Source organism: Carassius carassius, chromosome 1, assembly GCF_963082965.1.
Source record: "Carassius carassius chromosome 1, fCarCar2.1, whole genome shotgun sequence".
Taxonomy (NCBI): domain Eukaryota; kingdom Metazoa; phylum Chordata; class Actinopteri; order Cypriniformes; family Cyprinidae; genus Carassius; species Carassius carassius.
The window spans coordinates 32,323,432-32,345,128 of NC_081755.1; the positions used below are offsets into that span (position 1 = coordinate 32,323,432).

The 21,697-nt window shown below is 40.0% G+C and overlaps 2 protein-coding genes and 1 pseudogene across 2 annotated transcripts; all 3 read left to right on the forward strand.

Annotated features, from left to right (window-relative positions):
• The first annotated feature begins 1,746 nt into the window (after nucleotides 1-1,746).
• LOC132145568 (ferritin, middle subunit-like) lies at nucleotides 1,747-2,779 on the forward strand. Its single transcript, XM_059556694.1, has 4 exons — nucleotides 1,747-1,897; nucleotides 2,008-2,154; nucleotides 2,275-2,400; nucleotides 2,528-2,779. Exons 1-4 carry the CDS (start codon nucleotides 1,793-1,795, stop codon nucleotides 2,675-2,677), a joined length of 528 nt encoding a protein of 175 aa, XP_059412677.1. The 5' UTR covers nucleotides 1,747-1,792; the 3' UTR covers nucleotides 2,678-2,779.
• Nucleotides 2,780-4,784: 2,005 nt separating this feature from the next.
• LOC132145537 (ferritin, middle subunit-like) lies at nucleotides 4,785-8,103 on the forward strand (annotated as a pseudogene).
• A 12,076-nt stretch (nucleotides 8,104-20,179) lies between these two features.
• On the forward strand, nucleotides 20,180-21,697 carry LOC132145547 (ferritin, middle subunit-like). Its single transcript, XM_059556657.1, has 4 exons — nucleotides 20,180-20,384; nucleotides 20,755-20,901; nucleotides 21,031-21,156; nucleotides 21,284-21,697. The coding sequence occupies exons 1-4, from the start codon at nucleotides 20,280-20,282 to the stop codon at nucleotides 21,440-21,442; spliced, it is 537 nt and encodes a 178-aa protein (XP_059412640.1). The 5' UTR covers nucleotides 20,180-20,279; the 3' UTR covers nucleotides 21,443-21,697.

The window sequence follows — 21,697 nt, forward strand, 5'->3', positions numbered from 1 at the left end:
TTAAGTACTGATATCAAACATATTGCACAAAAGTATTAAGCATTTAAGGCACAGTTGGGTTTTATTGATTTGTTTTCTCTAAACTGGCTCAAATTAAACTGCTTTAATATTAGCTAATATAACATACTTTGCCTATATGCTACATTTCCATATTCATTCTAGTAGTGATAGTGAAGGGAAAGACCTGTTATATTTGACATTTAAAAGAGTTTCTCTTGTGTTTTTGTGGTTACCATAGCTGAAAAGTAGTGCTGGTGCACATTGACTCTGTAATAATACCATTAACAAATATCTTACTTGTTCATAAAATTTACATGCTAAATAACTTAGATTCAGCATATGTAATACCAATGTTCATTTCAGCTAAATTATATAGGATTAACTGCTTCCACGGCAACTCAATTTGTTTTTGAATAATCAACTTTGAAAAAATTGTTTATGCTACAAAATTTAATTATAAGTTGCCATCACTTAAAATACTTTCTACTTGCAAGAAGTTTTTCACCTCCATGTGATTCTAACTAGTTTTGGTCGATAAACGCCTTGTCTAATTATCCTCTATTAAATACATCTTATAGAGTTATTGTAAAAATACAGATAACTTAAATTTTCTAAAGTGGAAATATTTTAGGACAAATATATGAATTATATATGATGATTGAAACCAAAGAACATGGTTTACTCTAACTCTAAGTTCAAGGTGTTTATACCTACACTGTAGTGAGCTGATCGGGTTACAAATGTACGCGCAACTAATAGTAAATAAATGCTGAGTCACAAGAACCACAGCTCCATGTCAGCTCTTGGGAGTTTGCACTTGTTTGTAGCTGACACAGAATGAGGTTTCATGGACAATTATGAGTACAAATGTGCTTGTTCACCAGACCAGTTACTCTTGTACTGACAGTTGCCAAGTTAAAACTAGCACTACCTCCACAAAGGAATTACATTATTGCAAGATTGTCCCATGATATTTGGTATGTTAAACAATGCTAAATATAAGGAGCATTCTTAGGTCAGTCACAGTGCTACCATTTTATTTATTGTTAATTTGTTTTGGTAAATGTTTAACCGTATTTGGCACACACAACCTCTTCTCAATGATTTCTCAAGTCATAGTATTTGAGAAAGCAAAGATCATATGCAAAATTAATGCCAATAAAACTTTTATGACAGAGTTTTCGCCAATTACCGCTGATGGCGAAATACTGTGGCAGAAAATGGCTGAAGTTCTATTATTTACTAGATTTTCTAGAAAAGTACATGACTTTCCAGCAAAAGCACTTTATTAAGTGAAATGAGCCACTGCCTCCATGATGCCAAAGAGATGCCATGATCTCAAAATACTTGAGACATTGGACTCTATCGTGTGTTGTTGTCTCAGTACTTCTTAGTGTTGGTTGTATAGAGTATTTTTGAATTTGTTTATTATTTGATAGGGTGCATCTTCAGCTCCACTGAATTTAATGATTTGATATTATCTGAATTATTTTTGGAATCAGTTTACCATTAATTATGAAAAGGTAAAAAAATACTCAAGAAAATTGAGCTTGTCTTTGCTGTCACAGCTGAATGGAGCTTTGTTACTCATGTCTTGATTGGCTGGTTTCAGTTCCACTGATGCTTCATGTTGTGAATGTATATAAGATATGAACAGACAGCTTCATTTCACTCACATCTTCTGAGGAGATTCTTGCTTCAACAGTGATTGAACAGATCTTTTAGATTTGTTTTACTTACTTAAATTTCTTATTTATTTTGGACCAAAGTTTTAATAATAAAACTTGCCGAAATGGAGACTTCTCAGATTCGCCAGAACTATGACCGCGACTGCGAGGCTCTGATCAACAAGATGATCAACTTGGAACTTTCCGCTGGATACACCTACACCTCCACGGTGAGTATAATTTTTCATAGTAAGTTCTTCATGACATGATATAGGCTTTAATCTGTAGTCTTATTTTCATCTTTGAATTTTATTAATTGTTTTTTTTTTTTTAACCACAGGCTCAATACTTCAAACGGGATGATGTCGCTCTTCCTGGTTTTGCCAAGTTCTTCAAGGAGAACAGCGAGGAGGAGCGCGAGCATGCTGAGAAGTTCATGGAGTTCCAGAACAAGAGAGGGGGACGCATCATGCTTCAGGACATCAAGGTGCTTTGATAATGTTTTGAATTAAGCATTTTGACTTTAAACATTGTAACATAAGCAAATCTGACTCTAGAGTCTGACCTTATGCCATGTTCACTAATCACTGATTGTGTCTCTCTTCAGAAACCTGATCGTGATATGTGGGGCAATGGACTGATTGCTATGCAGTGCGCTCTTCAGCTGGAGAAGAACATCAACCAGGCTCTGCTGGATCTGCATAAGGTCGCCTCTGAGAAGGGAGACCCTCATGTGAGTGACCCTCATTGTTGAAGTTGAGACTCTAAATCTGCCTGCATATACATGTCTCTTTAAAGCAGTTTCAGTCAGTCCTGAAAATTTAGCATCCTAAATTCTGTTCTGATGTCTTGTCCAACAGCTGTGTGACTTCCTGGAGACTCACTACCTGAATGAGCAGGTTGATGCCATCAAGAAACTTGGTGACCACATCACCAACCTTTCCAAGATGGATGCTGGCAACAACAGGATGGCAGAGTACCTGTTTGACAAGCACACCCTGGAATGCTAAATGCTGCCCTGAGATAATTTATTAGGCAATTTATTACTGAACATTTTACATTTTAGGGGTTAAACTTTAAACATCAAATAAAAAGTCCATCTCAATTTATAATTTTCTGAATTTTATTAAACCTACATGGTAAATGTAGGAAAATAAAATAAATAAATATGAAATAAAAGTTAAAATAAAATAAAAGAAATAAAATGCAGAAATAAAAGCAAACCAATTACCCCAGTGTTCACATTAATATAATTCTTGTGGAACTGGACTTTGGACTATGAACATAAAGTCTGCACTATTCTTACCAAAATATGGCATGAAGTGTAAAGCAACTATCCTCTGTGTCAGAAACCAATATGGAAGCCAAAAAGCTCTGCTCCAAAACGCAGTGAACTGCTTGCTACATACTACCTAGTATACAGCAGACAGTGTACAATCAGTCGAATTTAAGACGAATTTGACAACATTTCTGGATTTATATTTTATGTATAATTATATAAATTTTATTGTCAGACAAAATAATTCTTGCAAATTCTTGCATAACAATATGCTGTTGCACACTCTTTGTGCTGTTGCTCACTAATTCGTGGAGTTTTCATTTTCGATGTAATTTATTCAGTTCGGACAGCCTGATGTACAAAGGAATAATTTTAGTTTCACTCAATTGAATCTTTGGACTTCGACGATTAGATTGCAGAAGCACAAGAGCAAGAGGTATATCTTGTCACACTGAATTATGGGTCTGCTTTCACTGTGATGCCTTAAAATTTGTTTCAAACAAAACACATTCAGTGTCTAACATTTGGTTAAACTATATTGAAAAGACAGGGCAAAAAAATATATAAATCCATTTGTAGCCTTTAAAAGTCAACCATCAACCTTGACCCCTGAGCTTGGAGAGACTAATGGCTGATTCCACCTGCAGCAGGTCATTGTTGGTCCCTGGGGGGGAAACAAAATGTACTTTGTTTGTACTCACATACTCCTCTGGACACAGCTCATTGTCTGGTATGCTAACTTGTTGATGACACATACTTAAGGTGCATGTTATAAAAATGCTTCATCATTGTCACCTGACTGTATGCATTTAGGGTACACCAGGGCTAGATGTCACATGGAGAAGTTGTCACAAGGGCTTTATCTCTGTAATAAAGGTTTCAATGAAAGGTCCAGTTTGATTGTTGTCTCCAACAGTGTTTTTAAATGTTGGTTTCTTATATTATCTTGCCTTACAAACCACTTTGTTACACGGTCAAGGACAGAGAAGCAAGTCTTAGGTCAGCAACACAAAACTATCCTCAATTGTTGGTTTATATACATATTTTTTTAAACCAATGTTTGAATAAATTAGTTAACGTCAGAAAAATAAAATAAAAAACTAAGTTTATAATAACACTTGTGATATCATTTAGTCCATATACATTGAAATGTAAGTAGCAAAAATCTAACTAAAGAAGAACATGTGAGAAATAATATTTTCCTGATCTTAGCTCACTATTGCTCTATTGGTCATATATGAGCTGGAACCAGGCCTAACCTAAAGCCATGCCACAAAAACCATGACACCAAATGATTCAATGGCTTGTACATAGCACTTACCACTAAACAGACCACATATAACAGTCAGACTGAGAATAGGTTGAGTATAGGTGTGTCTGGATCCTATATTTGTTGTGAAAAAACAAAGTGGTACAGTTGTGTCATCAGAAGTGTTGCATCACATATTCAGTTATTTTATTTGAAAATGTATTGCTGTAAAACTCTCATAACCTACTTGATAATGTTTAGAAATAGATTTATTGTTTTCAATAGAGAATTTGTCTGAATGTAAATTTAGGGTAGGTTACATAAAGGTTTAATGTAAACATATGTTTTTAAGATTCTATTTTTGGGATTCAGATCACTATGTCATTTCATTCATTCACTTAAGTTTTCCTTGAATAATGTAGAAGGAAATAAGACACGTTCATGATAGTTGATATGGCCATCTCAGAAAATGACACAGCCGAAAGTCTCGTCACCTCGTTACTCAGCTCGTTCTTTGATTGGCTGGTTTTTATTTTCACTGACGCATCATTCGCTGATCATATATAAGATGAACGCGCTCCTTCATTTCACTCACAGCTTCAGGAAGATCTGAAGAGGTTCTTGCTTCAACAGTGATTGAACGGAACTTCGTGCTCTCCAGAAATTATTTAAATCTATTAAAAAATATATATAATTTTTGTTTTATATTATTTTATATTATTTTGATAGGCTAAAAAATACAGCTGGAATGGATTCTCAGATTCGTCAGAACTACGACCGCGACTGCGAGGCTTTGATCAACAAGATGATCAACTTGGAGCTTTACGCTTCCTACATTTACACTTCAATGGTCTATAGATTTCTTATGTTCTCACTTTTTCAAGATATATCTTTTGTTGTGTGGTGAAAAGTTTTCTCTCCTTCAATTAAATTTTTTTTATATAACCTATATAATGCATAAAAAAAATATCAAGTCAGTACATCATACCTGTAGAATTATGTTCTTTTTCTATGTTGGTTTCTTAAAATATCTTGCCTCACAAACCACTTTGTTATGGGGTCAAGGACAGAGAAGCAAGTGTTAGTGCAAGTGCTCCCACAATGCTATCCTTAATTGTTGATATACTTATATTTTAAACAAAGGTTTGAATAACTTAGCTGAGTAAAAAAAAAAACATTTTTTGACGGACTCCATTTCTTATCTATTGATTTTGTTTTGTTCAGGCTTTCTACTTCAAACAAGATGATGTCGCATTTCCTGGTTTTGCTAAGTTCTTCAAGGAGAACAGCGAGGAGGAGCGCGAGCATGCTGAGAAGTTCATGTAGTTCCAGAACAAGAGAGGGGACGCATCATGCTTCAGGACATCAAGGTGCTTTGATAATGTTTTGAATTAAGCATTTTGACTTTAAACATTGTAACATAAGCTATGTGACTGATTGCTATGCAGTGCGCTCTTCAGCTGGAGAAGAACATCAACCAGGCTCTGCTGGATCTGCATAAGGTCGCCTCTGAGAAGGGAGACCCTCATGTGAGTGACCCTCATTGTTGAAGTTGAGACTCTAAATCTGCCTGCATATACATGTCTCTTTAAAGCAGTTTCATTCAGTCCTGAGAATTTAGCATCCTAAATTCTCAGCGACCAATTCTCCACACCGCAGACTGAGGACAACTTCACAATGACCGACGCACACTCTTTCTCCTCCTTCTCCCCACTTTCAGAGATGGACGTCTCCAAACTTCTCCTGTCCAATCATCCTACTACTTGTCCACTTGATCCGATCCCCACTCACCTCCTTCAAGCGATCTCTTCTTCAGTCATACCTTCGCTTTCTCACGTTATCAACTCCTCTCTTCACTCTGGAACATTTCCCTCAGCATTCAAGCAGGCTCGGGTAAGCCCACTGCTCAAGAAACCATCTCTAAATCCAGCGCTTCTTGAAAACTACAGACCGGTATCCCTTCTTCCATTCATTGACACTTGAGCAAGCTGTGTTCAACCAGTTTTCTATGTTCCTTGTACAGAACAACCTCCTGGACAGCAACCAATCTGGCTTCAAAAGTGGCCACTCAACTGAGACTGCTCTGCTCTCGGTTACTGAAGCCCTGCGACTAGCAAGAGCAGCTTCAAAATCCTCGGTACTCATCTTACTGGACCTGTCTGCTGCTTTTGACACTGTTAATCACCAGATTCTCCTGTCCACCCTCAGAAAGATGGGCATTTCTGGAACAGCACTCCTGTGGGTTAAGTCCTACCTCTCTGACAGATCCTTCAGTGTGTCTTGGAGGGGTGATGTTTCAAAGTCACACCACCTTGCTACTGGGGTTTCTCAAGGCTCAGTACTTGGACCACTTCTCTTCTCAATCTACATGACGTCATTAGGATCTGTCATTCAGAAGCATGGCTTTTCTTATCACTGCTACGCTGATGACACCCATCTCTACCTCTCATTCCAACCAGATGACCCGACGGTAGCTGCTCGCATTTCAGCCTGTCTGAGTGACATCTCTAGCTGGATGAATGACCATCACCTTCAGCTTAACCTTACGAAGACAGAACTCCTGGTGATTCCAGCTTACCCATTGCTTCATCACAACTTCTCTATACAGCTGGGTTCGTCAACCATTACTCCTTCCAGGACAGCCAGAAACCTAGGAGTTGTGATGGATCATCAGTTAAGCTTCACAGACCACATTTCTACAACTACCCGGTCCTGCAGGTTTGCCTTATACAACATTAGGAAGATTAGACCCTTCCTGTCAGAGCAAGCAACCCAACTTCTTGTCCAAGCTCTTGTTCTCTCCAGACTGGACTATTGTAATGCTCTCCTGGCGGGCCTTCCTGCATGTACTGTCAAGCCTCTGCAATTGATCCAGAATGCAGCAGCGAGGGTTGTCTTCAATGAGCCAAAAAAAGCTCATGTTACTCCTCTCCTCATCAGGTTACACTGGCTACCAGTAGCTGCTCGCATCAAATTCAAGGTACTGATGCTAGCCTACAAGACGACCACTGGCATGGCACCAACTTACCTAAACTCATTGGTTAAATCTTATGTGCCCTCCAGAAGTTTGCGCTCTGCAAGTGATCGACGCCTTGTGGTACCATCCCAAAGAAATTCAAAATCACTCTCACGGACCTTTTCCTGGACTGTGCCCAGCTGGTGGAATGACCTCCCAATCTCAATTCGTACAGCTGAGTCTTTACTCATTTTCAAGAAACAGCTAAAGACTCATCTTTTTCGCCTGCACTTAACCAACTAACACTAGCACTTTTCCTTTTCCTGTCTTTTAATTAAAAAAAAAAAAAAAAAAAAAACCTACCTATGCGTTCTATACTAGACTAACTGAGACTTGTCATGGCACTTATATACTGTTGTTGTTCTCTTGTTGACCTGACTGCTTCTATTGTTCTCATTTGTAAGTCACTTTGGATAAAAGCGTCTGCTAAATGATTAAATGTAAATGTAAATTCTGTTCTTTTGTCTTGTCCAACAGCTGTGTGACTTCCTGGAGACTCACTACCTGAATGAGCAGGTTGATGCCATCAAGAAACTTGGTGACCACATCACCAACCTTTCCAAGATGGATGCTGGCAACAACAGGATGGCAGAATACCTGTTTGACAAGCACACCCTGGATGAAGACAGCAGCTAAATGATGCCCTCAGGTCATCTACATGCTACAAAGCCACCAGCCATATATCAAGCAAGATATTCTTATCACAGCTCTTGTTTAAAATGTTAAAGTTTGCTAAGTTTAACATTTTTAAGTTCCATAATGTCCCCATTAGACAATTTAATTTGCTCTCTTTATTAATCAAGTTGTTATAGCCAAGCTATTGCTTTTCTGTTGAATGTGCACTAATTGATTTTAACATGGTGAGTTTGATGAATAAACATTTTTGGCTGGATTCACTTGTTGTTATTTTTAAAATGGTGAGACATGGTCTGTGTGCACCTTTTAAGATCCAAATGTGGACTTTTGATGGTAATGGCCCAAGTGAAAAGACACATGTACAAAATGTAGGTTGCATGTTTTAATAAATGTCAATTAACAAGGAAAAACAAGATGTAGATATATTAAGTGGAACTCAAAGTGAATGAATTGCAGCAGTTATATTTCTAGTTTCTGTCATGCTTTTGATGGTATAAGTCAGTTTTCAAATGAAGTATTGCTTCATGTATTTAATATTTGGAAACATAATGTGACAGAAATGATTAAGATTTAGACTAATTTAATGGCTTCACACCTATCCTGGCAAAGTGATCAGGTTACAAACGTACTTGCATCTTCCATGATGAGAGAGAAAATGCTGAGTCACAGAGACACAGCTCCATGTCAGCTCTTGGGAGTTTGCATTTGTTGCAGCCGAGAGAGAGAGAATGTGCTTTCACAGGCAATGTCTAGTACAACACTGCTTAGTTAACATGTTTTGTTCCTACTGATGAAGACACACTTGACTGATAACTCTTGTTTCTAAAGGCAGTTATCAAGAAGAAAATGACCTCACCTCCACAGTGAAATTACATCATGTTTATCTTGTGATATTTAAAGGATCCTATAATATGTGATTTTTTGTGCTATATGAGCTGAACACTATATTTTGTTAAATGACACATTTTTCACAGTAAAAGGCTTTCCCAGTGAAATTCATGGAGTATTAACAGTTGTGTTAGTGCTAGCAAATAAACACTTTTAACACTTGATAACTTCCTTTCAGTAAAGAAACAATAAAGGAATGAATAATTATCTGTTTGTGTATTTGTGTGATTGAGATCATAGAGGTATTTATCTATGTAACATAAGCAGTTGATTTACTGGAAAAGCTCATTTATCCTTTAAATTTGGTGTTTATCATTTGTCTAAATGTGTTTAGTCTATTCACACTAGATTGTAAAACCCATACTGAAAGTAACAGTAGGCCTTATGATGATGTGGTCATAATTTGCACTTTTAGGATCATCAAGTACAGTGAGGGATCCTATTGCCAGCATTCACATCTGTGCTATGTATTTATAATTTATAAGTGCACTGGACAATACATATCAATAAGCTGTTTTCCAGTTCCAGTAGATTAAATTAGTTTCAACTTTATTTTCAATGTGCAGCGTACAAGTACAGAGCCAATGAAATGCAGTTAGCATCTAACCAGCAGAAAGTAAAAAAAACAAAACAACACAGAGTATATACAAACCCAATTCCTAAAAAGTTGGGACACTGTACAAATTGTGAATAAAAACAGAATGCAATGATGTGGATGTTTCAAATTTCAACATTTTATTCAGAATACAACATAGATGAGATATGTTTAAACTGAGAAAATGTATAATTTTAAGGCAGTGCTTTAAGCGGCCCAAAAGAGGTGCCGGTACTCTATTATAGCCTATATATATATATATATATAGTTTTTTTTTGATGACTCCCCTCATCCCCTGGGGTAACAACAACTATATTGAAGGGGTTTTATATACAGCAGTCAACAGACGACCTTTCTTAAAAAATAATAAATCCTTTTTTTAGTTTGTGGATTTGCTTGAGCTAGAAAGAGCTAGGCGTACTAAACATAAATAAAATGTGCAAAAGGAATTTAAAAAAAACCCTTAGAATATGGTGACCAGATGAGATTGGCTTAAATTCGGGACGGGACGGGGGTAAAGGGGGTGTCTGCGGTCTTGGGTGACGGGATGGGGGGCTTATGATATTAGACTTCGTAGCCTATAATAAAACATAATGAATTTCAAACCTTAACTAAACACATTTTTATTCAAAGGTCAACCGTCTGCCCTTACTCTTTAGTCTGCAACAAGAAACAACAACATTAAAAACATGAACTCAAATGTCATTGTAAAAAGAAAAAAAAAAACAATGACTGTTGTAACAGTGCGTAAATCAGAACTTTCTGTAACACTAACGCTATTGAGCTTAACCTTATTTTTTGTACACAGTGCCGCGAACTGTCAATCACTCCTGTACGAGTGCATCACTGTCCTCCTCGCAGCTGCAGCAACTTGCGCTCTCTTCATCAAGCTTTAAAACAAAAAGGGGACAAAAAGGTCGTATTGTCTTTGTGCATATAGATTAATTAGATAAATTAATATCTAAATTCGTGCCTAGCCGCCTACGGTATTTTTTAGAACTTAGAAAAAAGTTGCTGCAGCCAATGAGCAGCCGGCGGGGGCTGGTTGCAGGACGACTCAACCTCCGCAGACAGTTTTTAATGTTTATCAGACAATAACTACTCAAGATTTTGCTTTAGTATAATTTTCGGGACAATTAGGGCCAGATTCGGGATTCGGGACAACAGTTTAGATAAATAAGTTGATTTAAAATTTCATGGCATCAACACATCTCAAAAAAGTTGGTACAAGGCCATGTTTACCACTGTGTGGCATCCCCTCTTCTTTTCATAACAGTATGCAAGCGTCTGGGGACTGAGGAGACTTCATTCTTGTCTAATACAGGCCTCTAGTTGCTCAACTGTCTTGGGTCTTCTTTCTTGCATCGTCCACTTTATGATGCATCAAATGTTTTCTATGGGTGAAAGATCTGGACTGCAGTCTGGACAACTTGGGTTGTCCTTGTCTTCTTCAGTCCAGATGACATGGCTTCCCAGTTTTCCAAAAAGAACTTCAAATTTTGATTTGTCTGACCACAGAACAGTTTTCCACTTTGCCACAGTCCATGATAAATTACTTAAATAGTTAAATGAGCCTTGGCCCAGAGAAAACACCTCTGCTTCTGTTTAGATATGGCTTCTTTTTTTTACCTATATTTTAGCCGGCAACGGCGAATGGCACGGTGGATTGTGTTCACCGACAATGTTTTCTGGAAGTACTCCTGAGCCCATGTTGTGATTTCCATTACAGTAGCATTCCTGTATGTGATGCAGTGCTGTCTAAGGGCCCGAAGATCACGGGCATCCAGTATGGTTTTCCGGCCTTGACCCTTACGCACAGAGATTGTTCCAGAGTCTCTGAATCTTTGGATGATATTATGCACTGTAGATGATGATAACTTCAAACTCTTTACAATTTTCTGATATAGCTCCACTATTTTTCACCGCAGCATTGGGGGAATTGGTGATCCTCTGCCCATCTTGACTTCTGAGAGACACTGCCACACTGAGAGGCTCTTTCTTATACCTAATCAAGTTGCCAATTGACCTAATAAGTTGCAAATTGGTCCTCCAGCTGTTCCTTATATGCTTGTCACGAGGATGGAGGAAAAGAAAGAGGACAAAACTAGAATAACACTTTACAAACTAGACTATGACTGAAACAGGATCAAACAACTAGACAAGACTCTCTACAGACTTACTTACGGACAGCTCTCACATTGATTAACATATGACAACAGTTGGCAACATTTGGCAATGAACCGACAAAGGGACAGAGAAACACACGAGGTAATAAAGGGAGGCTACTAATGAACACAACAGGTGGAACAGGTGAAACAATGATGACAAAACTAGGGTAACAAGGGGGGCGGGGCAAGGAAACGAGACAACACAAGCACATGGCCCAAAGACAAGGCCATGTGCTTGTACACAAAACACGGGTCTGTCATGATCCTGCCTCAAGACTAGAGAAAAATCAGGACATGAAGGCAGAATCATGACAGAACCCCTCCCTTAAGGAGCGGCTTCCAGACGCCCCTCAAGGGAACATCAAACACGGGACACGACTGACTGGGACAAAGACACAAACCAACAAGACATGAAAAATAACACTAAGGGCAAACATGAAAAAACAATCACAGGGTTAGGGTGCAAAATCAAAAACAATAAACAAGGCAGAGGAGGTGGGGGAAGTACAAAGTTCTTAGAGGGCAGTCCAGAGTGGATGGGAGGACTGGGGGTCTTGGGTCTCCAGGACGAGGACTGAGGACTGGGAATCCGGGGAAACTTGGCTGGAGACACATGAGGGGATGACTTGGGGGAAACAGTAGGCAGCTTGACAGGGGAGACAGGAGGTAACACAACAGGAGACAAGACAGGGGATACTTTGGGTGACTCTGGAGCAGAAACAAGAATAGAACCCCCCATCTCTGAATCGGGGAGATCATCGTCTGCAGCAGACTGGGGTACTGCGCTCCCGGCAGCTGACATGGGTATGCCGCTCACGGCAGCTGACTGGGGTTCGGCGCTCACGGCAGCTGACTGGGGTTCGGCGCTCACGGCAGCTGACTGGGGTTCGGCGCTCACGGCAGCTGACTGGGGTTCGGTGCTCACGGACGCTGACTGGGGTTCGGTGCTCACGGACTCAGGACTAGACATGACGGGGACTTCAAGAATTTTGACAAGACGAGACAAGTAATCGGACAGGGTCCTGGCAGCAATGGCCACAGGCATCTCCTGACGTGCCGAGACAGACTGCAACACTGCTTCTGCTGCAGTGTCGGCCGCGGCTCTCTCCTCAGCGCTCACAACTGCGGGCTCGGGAACCGCGCTTGCAGTAGCGGGCTCTGGAACAGCGCTTAGGACATCGCTTGCAGTAGCGGGCTCTGGAACCGGCGGAGATGAAGGGCGAGAGGCTCCCTTTCTCCTCCTCTTCCTCTTAGGTCGCGGTGTGGAAGTCATAGCCGGACTTGTGACCGGCCGGAGAAGCTCAGCGGGATCTGTGACCGGAGTTGGGAGTGCAGTCTCCGGCAGCGGTTACTCAGTCGAGGATGACTCTGACGAAGAATCCCACGAAATCCGTCTCCCTCGTTTGCCACGGAGACTTTCGGGGACGACTGAAGCCTCAGGGGTGGAAGTGAAGCCAGTCTGATTCCCCTGGGTAACCACAGCCAGGACATGACCCTCCGGGATCACTGACAGCTTGGGTGAAGGTGGGGACATCGAGGGGGAAACCTGCGACTCCTCCTGGGAGAAACTCTCCCATAGCCGGGCATAATTCTGCAGGATCCACTCACCCTCGGACGAATATGGGAGGGTGACCCCCTTCCTGTCAGTAGGGGATGACAACCAGCAGTACCTAAGAGGATCCGCTTGTCGCTGACGATTGGAGAGCATCCTGTCTGCTGAGTTCTTGCGTGGTCGGTTCATTCTGTCACGAGGATGGAGGATGAACCCAAATGCAGACAGTAGTCACAGCAACACAGTTTATTATACAAAAAACAGGAAAACAAAACCCACGAGGGGGCAAAACAAGGGCTAGACAGACGAAAGATGACAAAACTAGACTAACACTTTACAAACTAGACTATGACTGAAACAGGATCAAACAACTAGACAAGACTCTCTACAGACTTACTTACGGACAGCTCTCACATTGATTAACATATGACAACAGTTGGCAACATTTGGCAATGAACCGACAAAGGGACAGAGAAACACACGAGGTAATAAAGGGAGGCTACTAATGAACACAACAGGTGGAACAGGTGAAACAATGATGACAAAACTAGGGTAACAAGGGGGGCGGGGCAAGGAAACGAGAGAACACAAGCACATGGCCCAAAGACAAGGCCATGTGCTTGTACACAAAACACGGGTCTGTCATGATCCTGCCTCAAGACTAGAGAAAAATCAGGACATGAAGGCAGAATCATGACAATGTTATATCCAGCCTCTTATTGCTACCCGTCCCAGCTTTTTTGGAATGTGTAGCTCTCATTTTATGTTTCTAAACAAAACATGGCTAGAAGACAGCTGCAGTGCAACAGTCCTAAATGAAGCAGCCCCTCCTAACTTTACTTTCATGAGTGTCTGCAGGACTGTTAGGAGAGGTGGAGGTGTAGCTGCTCTATTTAAAGTTGTCTATCAATGCAAGCAAGTGTCATTTGGTCAGTACTTGTCTTTTGAATATCTAGGGATTGTGCTAAAAGCTGATCCACGCATTCTGTTTATCATTATTTACAGGCTTCCAAAATACTCTCCAGCCTTTGTTGAAGAGGTCACAGAAATGTTATCAATAATTTCCTCAGAGATTGACTGTTTTGCTATTGCAGGGGATTTTAATATTCACATAGACAATGCAGAAAACAAAACTACAAAATAAATGATAACGGTTCTAAAAACCTTTGACCTGATTCAGCATGTGCATGGACCCACACACAAAGGTGGACACACTCTGGATCTAATCATCAGTAGGGGGGGGTCTAAACATTTCATCCATTGTTATAAAGGATGTAGCACTATCTGATCACTTCTGTATTTTCTTTAATATATTGATCTCTGCTACCACTGAATCTAGATCTGTCTCTGTCATAAGGAGATGCATAAACAAGAACACAAGTGTACTATTTATGGAGGCTATATCTTTAACACCAAGCATTTCTGCAGACTCTGTTGATATATAATAATAGTCAGTAAGAAAACAAACAGACAGAAATCAGTTTGGAGAAGATCAACAGCAGTTCAGACTATGAAAGGACAATGCAGAAAAGCTGAGCGGATGTGGCGGAAGATGAAACTTGAAATTCACTATCTATAAATTCACTATCAGCATCTATAAAGACAGCCTTTATGCTTTTAATGTGAAACTAGCCACAGCTAGACAGAATTTCTTCTCAGACCTTATAAACAGTAACTTTAACAACACTCGTACTCTCCCCCCCCCCCCCCCCCCCCCCCAAGTCAGATTCCCAGTGAAATGCTCTCAGACAGCAAATGGAATGAGTTTGCTTCCTTCATTTCTGAGAAGATCATCAATATCAGGAAGGCGATTAGCACATCCTCAAGCAATGCAGAGGTCAGACAGATTTGGCCACAATATCAAAAAGATACTATGTCTATTTTTGAAGCAATTGATAGCAAAATTTTGGAAAAAATAGTGCATCACCTAAAATTGTCAACCTGCTATCTTGACACACCTCCCACATATTTTTTCAAAACTGTGCTTAATTCTTAAGAAGCAGATCTCTTAGAAGTGGTGAATGCCTCACTTCTTTCAGAGACATTTCCAAACTCCCTGAAAACTACAGTTGTTAAGCCCCTCCTGAAAAAGAGCAATCTTGATAAAACCATTTTGAGCAATTTTAGACCAATATCTAATCTTCCTTTTATAGGCAAAATTATGTATGCTGAACAAATACTTAAACTCAAATGGATACCTGGACAATTTTCAATCTGGTTTCCGTCCGCATCACAGCACAGAGACAGCACTCATTAAGATAATAAAAGATATTCGCTTAAATTCTGACTCTGGCAAAATATCAGTGCTGGTATTGCTAGATCTCAGTGCTGCGTTTTACACTGTCGATCATAACATACTACTAGAGAGACTGGAAAACTGGGTCGGGCTTTCTGGGATGGTACTCAAATGGTTCAGGTCATACTTAGAAGGGAGAGGCTATTATGTGAGTCTAGGAGAGCATAAGTCTAAGTGGACGTCCATGACATGCGGAGTCCCACAAGGCTCAATTCTTGCACCGCTCTTGTTTAGCCTGTATATGCTCCCACTAAGTCAAATAATTAGAAAGAACCAAATTGCCTATCACAGCTATGCTGATGATACCCAGATTTACCTAGCCCTAGCCTTATCTCCAAATGACTACAGCCCCATTGATTCTCTCTGCCAATGTATTGGTGAAATTAATAGTTGGATGTGCCAGAACTTTCTTCAGTTAAACAAGGAAAAAAGTGAAGTTATTGCCTTTGGAAATGTTTTCAAGATGAAGTTTTCAAGGTGAATGTATACCCTGACTCTTGGGGTCAAACAACTAAAAATCAAGTCAGGAATCTTGGTGTGATTCTGCAGACAGACCGTAGTTTCCATAGAAAGTAAAAAACATTCAAGTCTAGAATGACATGAGGATCAGTAAATAATGACAGATTTTGCATTTTTGGATGAACGATTCCTTTAAAATCTGTTTACAATAAGTGGAATTAAAAAGACTGCAATCAATATGATATGATAGATACTATTATTATTTGGAGAGACAAGTTCGATATACAGTCATTACGCATGTGAGGATTATTGGGACTATAGGGATAAATCTATATTTTTCCTGAGAGAGACCCTATAGGTCAGCTACTGTACTGACCTTATTTAATACCTCTTTCAACAGCAGTCTCAGTGTCCCTATAAGAATGTCAACCATCCTGGTTGCACAAAGCAGGAAGCCAGGACGGAACCGGAAAAGCAGATAGAGCTGAGGACCACCACAGCTGAGCAGACGGTCTAAAGATCCCCACGGATGAGCAGAAGACCACCAGAGCAGGACAGAAGACCACAGGGCTGGAGCAGAAGAAGCAGGAGACCACCAGACCGGAGTGGATGGAGCAGAAGACCAGAGCGGGACAGAAGACCACCATGGCAGAACTGACAGAGCAGAAACTCACGGCAAAGACTAAGACCTAGGGAGTGCATTCATGGTCTCCCTGGTGACAGTTCATAAACCAGCTCACTGACTATAACTGGCAAGATAGATGGTTCAAAATTAGATACCATAGATAAAACAGGACAGGCAGACAGTTTAAACTTAAGGTCATCGACTGAAACAAGATTGGCAGACATTTCTGTGAGTAAACTGGCAGACAATACACATTCAGACTCATTCGCTGAAACAGGGCAGACAGGTAGATCAAAATTAAACTCATTGATTGAAGTGGGATAGACTGCTCACTAAAGGTCTCTTTGACAATAATGGGGTTAACAGGGCATACAGAAAGTTCATTTAAGGTTTCTATGGCCATGATAGGCAATGATGAGAGTTCCTGAACAGCTCTTGTAGTCGCTACGGAACAGTCAGGAAGTTTACAGACAGCTTCTTTGGCTGGGTCGGTACAGGACGAAAGTTCATAGAGAGTCTCTGCAGCTAAATTGAGATAGGGCAATAGTTCACAGGTATCCTGATTGGTCATAACAAGACAGATTAAGGGTTCAGAAATGGCCTCCATACCTGTGACAGGACAGGCAGAGAGTTCACAGACGGCCCCCAGAGCCGTGACAGGACAGGGAGAGAGTTAACAGGTGGATAACAATGACATCTCTGGAGGTTCTGCAGTGGTTGCCACCACCTCTGACGGTTCACATCAGCTGCACATGCTGACACTATTGGTGGGTCCTCCATGCTAGATACCAGTCTGGGATACTGAAGAACAGTGCTTCAGGATCTGGGTGCAACAGACAGGAAGCTGAGTCTCTGAGCGAACAGATGTGAGTTGAATTGACTCTGGATGATCTGCTGTAATGTGACATGACTCTGGATAATCGTCTGTGATATGACGTGACTCTGGATGATCAGATAAAATGTGACAAGTCTCTGAAAGATCAGCTGTGACGTGGCACGGCTCTGGAGGATTAGCTGAGACGTGACTTGACTCATGATGATCAGTGACTTGACTTGATTCATCAAGATCAACTGTGACTTGAATGGACTCAGGAATATCAACTGTGACTTGACTCATGAAGATCAACTGTGACTTGTCTATCAGCTGTGACTGAATGTATTCAGGAAGATCAAATGAGACTTGACTTAACTCATGAAGATCAGCTTTGAGTTGAATGTACTCAGGAATATCAACTGCGACTTGACTCATGACGATCAACTGTGACTTGACTTGACTTAACTCATGAAGATCAGCTATGAGTTGACTTGACTCAGGATTGGAAGATGTGATATAACGGAGCACTGTTGTGTCCAGCACTTTTATGAGCATACTCTATTGCAACTGCCATTACACAAGTGAGTGTTGGGTCATGTTCCTCTGCAACACCCACAATGAACAATAAACCAACAGTCAACAAAGCATGATTCATAAATTGAATGAGAGATGAACGGGGACCCTCTTGGATTAAACGTGATTTGAGTGGTTCATTTACTCCATCACAGAAGAAGCCTATCAATACACAGTCTGGCACATCGGAATAACACACAATGTCCAGATACTCTTGAATATAGCCTTCAAACGGGCATGTGCCCTGCTTTAGGGCTAATTACAGTTTTGCAATGTCCATACTTGCACAATGTACACATGAAAAGCTGCTGGATCCTCGTGAAAACGAAATAACAGGTAAGAATCAAGACACTTGTAAACAGGCTAAGAACAAGACGCAGATGCTGAGAAACTCCTCCTTTGTTCATAACCACTCCTCTACCCCAAGCTGGCCTGCTTTGGCCCAAGGTTTTCGTCGGGCCAAAAAACCCTGGCCGTTGGGCCAAAGAAGGCCCCGACGAGGCACGATCAAGCCCCGGAAGTGACAGTGGAAACGCGACTGGCCCTGGCACACACTAGCACGTCCGCTTTTACCCTGACAGTGGAAACGCGGCTATTGTTGCATTGGTAATGTAGTCCAGGGTGATTCTAACAGTCTGTGTGTGAGTCAATAAAATAGGAGGGCGACCTCTGGTGGCAAGTGGACAGAAGTTCATGGACAGGATTTGTGACTTACATTGACTGAAAAATCATCGAAAGAACACTGTAAAATTAAGGTCACTTGATTACAGGCAGCACAAGCAAAATAGGCTTCAGTAAAACTATCAATGGTGCAAGTTCTTCAGTGAGCAGAAAAACAATAGTTTCTAAGAGCTCACAAATAGAGAAGCATGTAATGGTCTTGTTTCTTATACTGCAATAGCACATTAGACTGGTATACCAAAGCTACACTCACTGACATTTCAAATAACCTCCTTATAAAGCTTAATTTAGATGAATTAATCCTATCCTATTGTAAAGTCAACTAATAATTTATAACATTGGAAATATTTGTAACGATAGATCCAAACAGAGAAGAAAAAACTATTTTTCAAATTAAACATAATATAGTTTACTACAACAATCTGATGGTTTGACATAACCTACTGTAGCAAGCTGATCAGGTTACAAATACACAAATCTTCAATGAGAGACAAAATGCTGAGTCACAGAGACGTAGCTCCATGTCAGCTCTTGGGAGTTTGCGGTTGTTGCTGCTGACACCGAGTGAGCTTTGGGAATTTCTGGTAGCTACAAAACTGCTTCGTAATTGTGACTTTGCTTCACTGTACTTCTCTGATCAGTCAGGTGTCAGGTATCTAAAGATGGTTACGAAAAGAGGAAAAAGGCATCAAATCAATAGTGGAATAGTAGCCTATGTTATTTCAGGATTGTCCCATGATATTTGCCATATTATACACAGGCTACTATTAATATAGTGTTACCAGTTTCCTAAACACAACCTGGAACTTTTCGTTTTCCTTCCATTGAAAATAAGAAAATTACTCCTGGAAAATTAATTGGCCTAGTTGTTCTATCAAAAAGGTTTAATATTAAAATATCATATTATACAGTATAGTACAATAAAACAATATGTATCAATAAAATGCTGTAATACTGAATGTATTTTATTCAGTTACTGCAAGATTGTTGTTGAATGACAATCAGTGATCAGAAATTACCTCTAGCCTATGCTTGATAATGCTGTGACTTTTTACTAACAGTAAAAAAATCAAAGTAGGCTAATACTAAATCACAGTAGAACTGTAATACTAACTGTACTTTATTCAGTTACTGAAAGATGGTGAATGACAATCAGTGATCAGAAATTACCTCTAGCCTATGCTTGATAATGCTGTGATCTTTTCTTATGGCTATGTATGTGCATTAACAGTCGTTTATAGCTAATGGTAATTAGTTTATATAGCCTATATATGCTAAATTCAATATGCCTGTGACTGGCATGTAGCTTGGAGAAAGGATGAATATGTATATGTATATATATATATATATATATATATATATATATATATAGATATATATAGATATATATATATATATATATGAATAGGATATACACATGCTTGTAAAACATGCTGTAATTGTGACTAGACCTGCTGGACTTACTATGCTATTAATAATGAAACGGAAAATACTAAAACCTGATCTTGTCTTCGTTATCTAATCTGACACAGCGGAAAGTCTCGTCACCTCGTTACTCAGCTCGTTCTTTGATTTGCTGGTTTTTAGTTTCACTGACGCATCATTCGCTGATCGTATATAAGATGAACGCGCTCCTTCATTTCACTCACAGCTTCAGGAAGATCTGAAGAGGTTCTTGCTTCAACAGTGATTGAACGGAACTTCGTGCTCTCCAGAAATTATTTAAGCCTATTTAAGTGTATTTATTTTGTGCTAACATTTTGATAATAAAACCCGCCTGAATGGAGACTTCTCAGATTCGCCAGAACTACGACCGCGACTGCGAGGCTCTGATCAACAAGATGATCAACTTGGAGCTTTACGCTGGATACACCTACACCTCCATGGCAAGTGTTTCTTATTGTTTTTTATCACTTTGCTAAATCGTTACATGGCAGGTTTTTTCTCTATTGATTATTTGTCCATTCTTGACTAAACGTAGGCTATTCACTTCTATCAAACATTCGATAAAGTGTTCTAGAAAATAAAAAGACAAGAAAATTGTATAAATATTTTATAAAGCCCTATAAATAACGCAAATGCCATGAGCAGAAGCGATGCTTCAGTATTATGGGATCATCCAAGGCTGTTTACAGTTGTTAGGGGTAACTGCTGATCTGCATTCTTGTTCTGTGATCAGTTACTTTGACTTTGAAACATTGTTCCTTAAGACATATAGTTGCAGCCATTCTTATTCCCTTATTTGATTTTGTTCAGGCTTTCTACTTCAAACGGGATGATGTCGCTCTTCCTGGTTTTGCCAAGTTCTTCAAGGAGAACAGCGAGGAGGAGCGCGAGCATGCTGAGAAGTTCATGGAGTTCCAGAACAAGAGAGGGGGACGCATCATGCTTCAGGACATCAAGGTGCTTTGATAGTATTTTGAACTAAAACTTTAATACAATTGTTGTTGTTATAAACTGACATCATGCCCTTTTGTGAGGGACTGTTGAATTAGAGGGGATCTTGCTCTTAATGTTTGTGTCTCTCTTCAGAAACCTGATCGTGATATGTGGGGCAATGGACTGATTGCTATGCAGTGCGCTCTTCAGCTGGAGAAGAACATCAACCAGGCTCTGCTGGATCTGCATAAGGTCGCCTCTGAGAAGGGAGACCCTCATGTGAGTGACCCTCATTGTTGAAGTTGAGACTCTAAATCTGCCTGCATATACATGTCTCTTTAAAGCAGTTTCATTCAGTCCTGAAAATTTAGCATCCTAAATTCTGTTCTGATGTCTTGTCCAACAGCTGTGTGACTTCCTGGAGACTCACTACCTGAATGAGCAGGTTGATGCCATCAAGAAACTTGGTGACCACATCACCAACCTTTCCAAGATGGATGCTGGCAACAACAGGATGGCAGAGTACCTGTTTGACAAGCACACCCTGGATGAAGACAGCAGCTAAATGGAGCCCTCAGATCATATTAATACATGAATGAATAGAAATACTATTCTCTTAAATATGTTCTTATCAAACAGCTCTTTTGCAAAATGTTGAAGTCCAACAGGTTGAAAGGTTAACATCAAGTACATTTTCCCATTACTATTAAAACAATGCAGCGTTACTGTTTTAAATAGCCATCCTGTGATTCTCATCAAGCAATGCTTTCCCGTTGAATGTGCAATTATTGACCTGGTGAATTTAAATAAAAAATTCTAA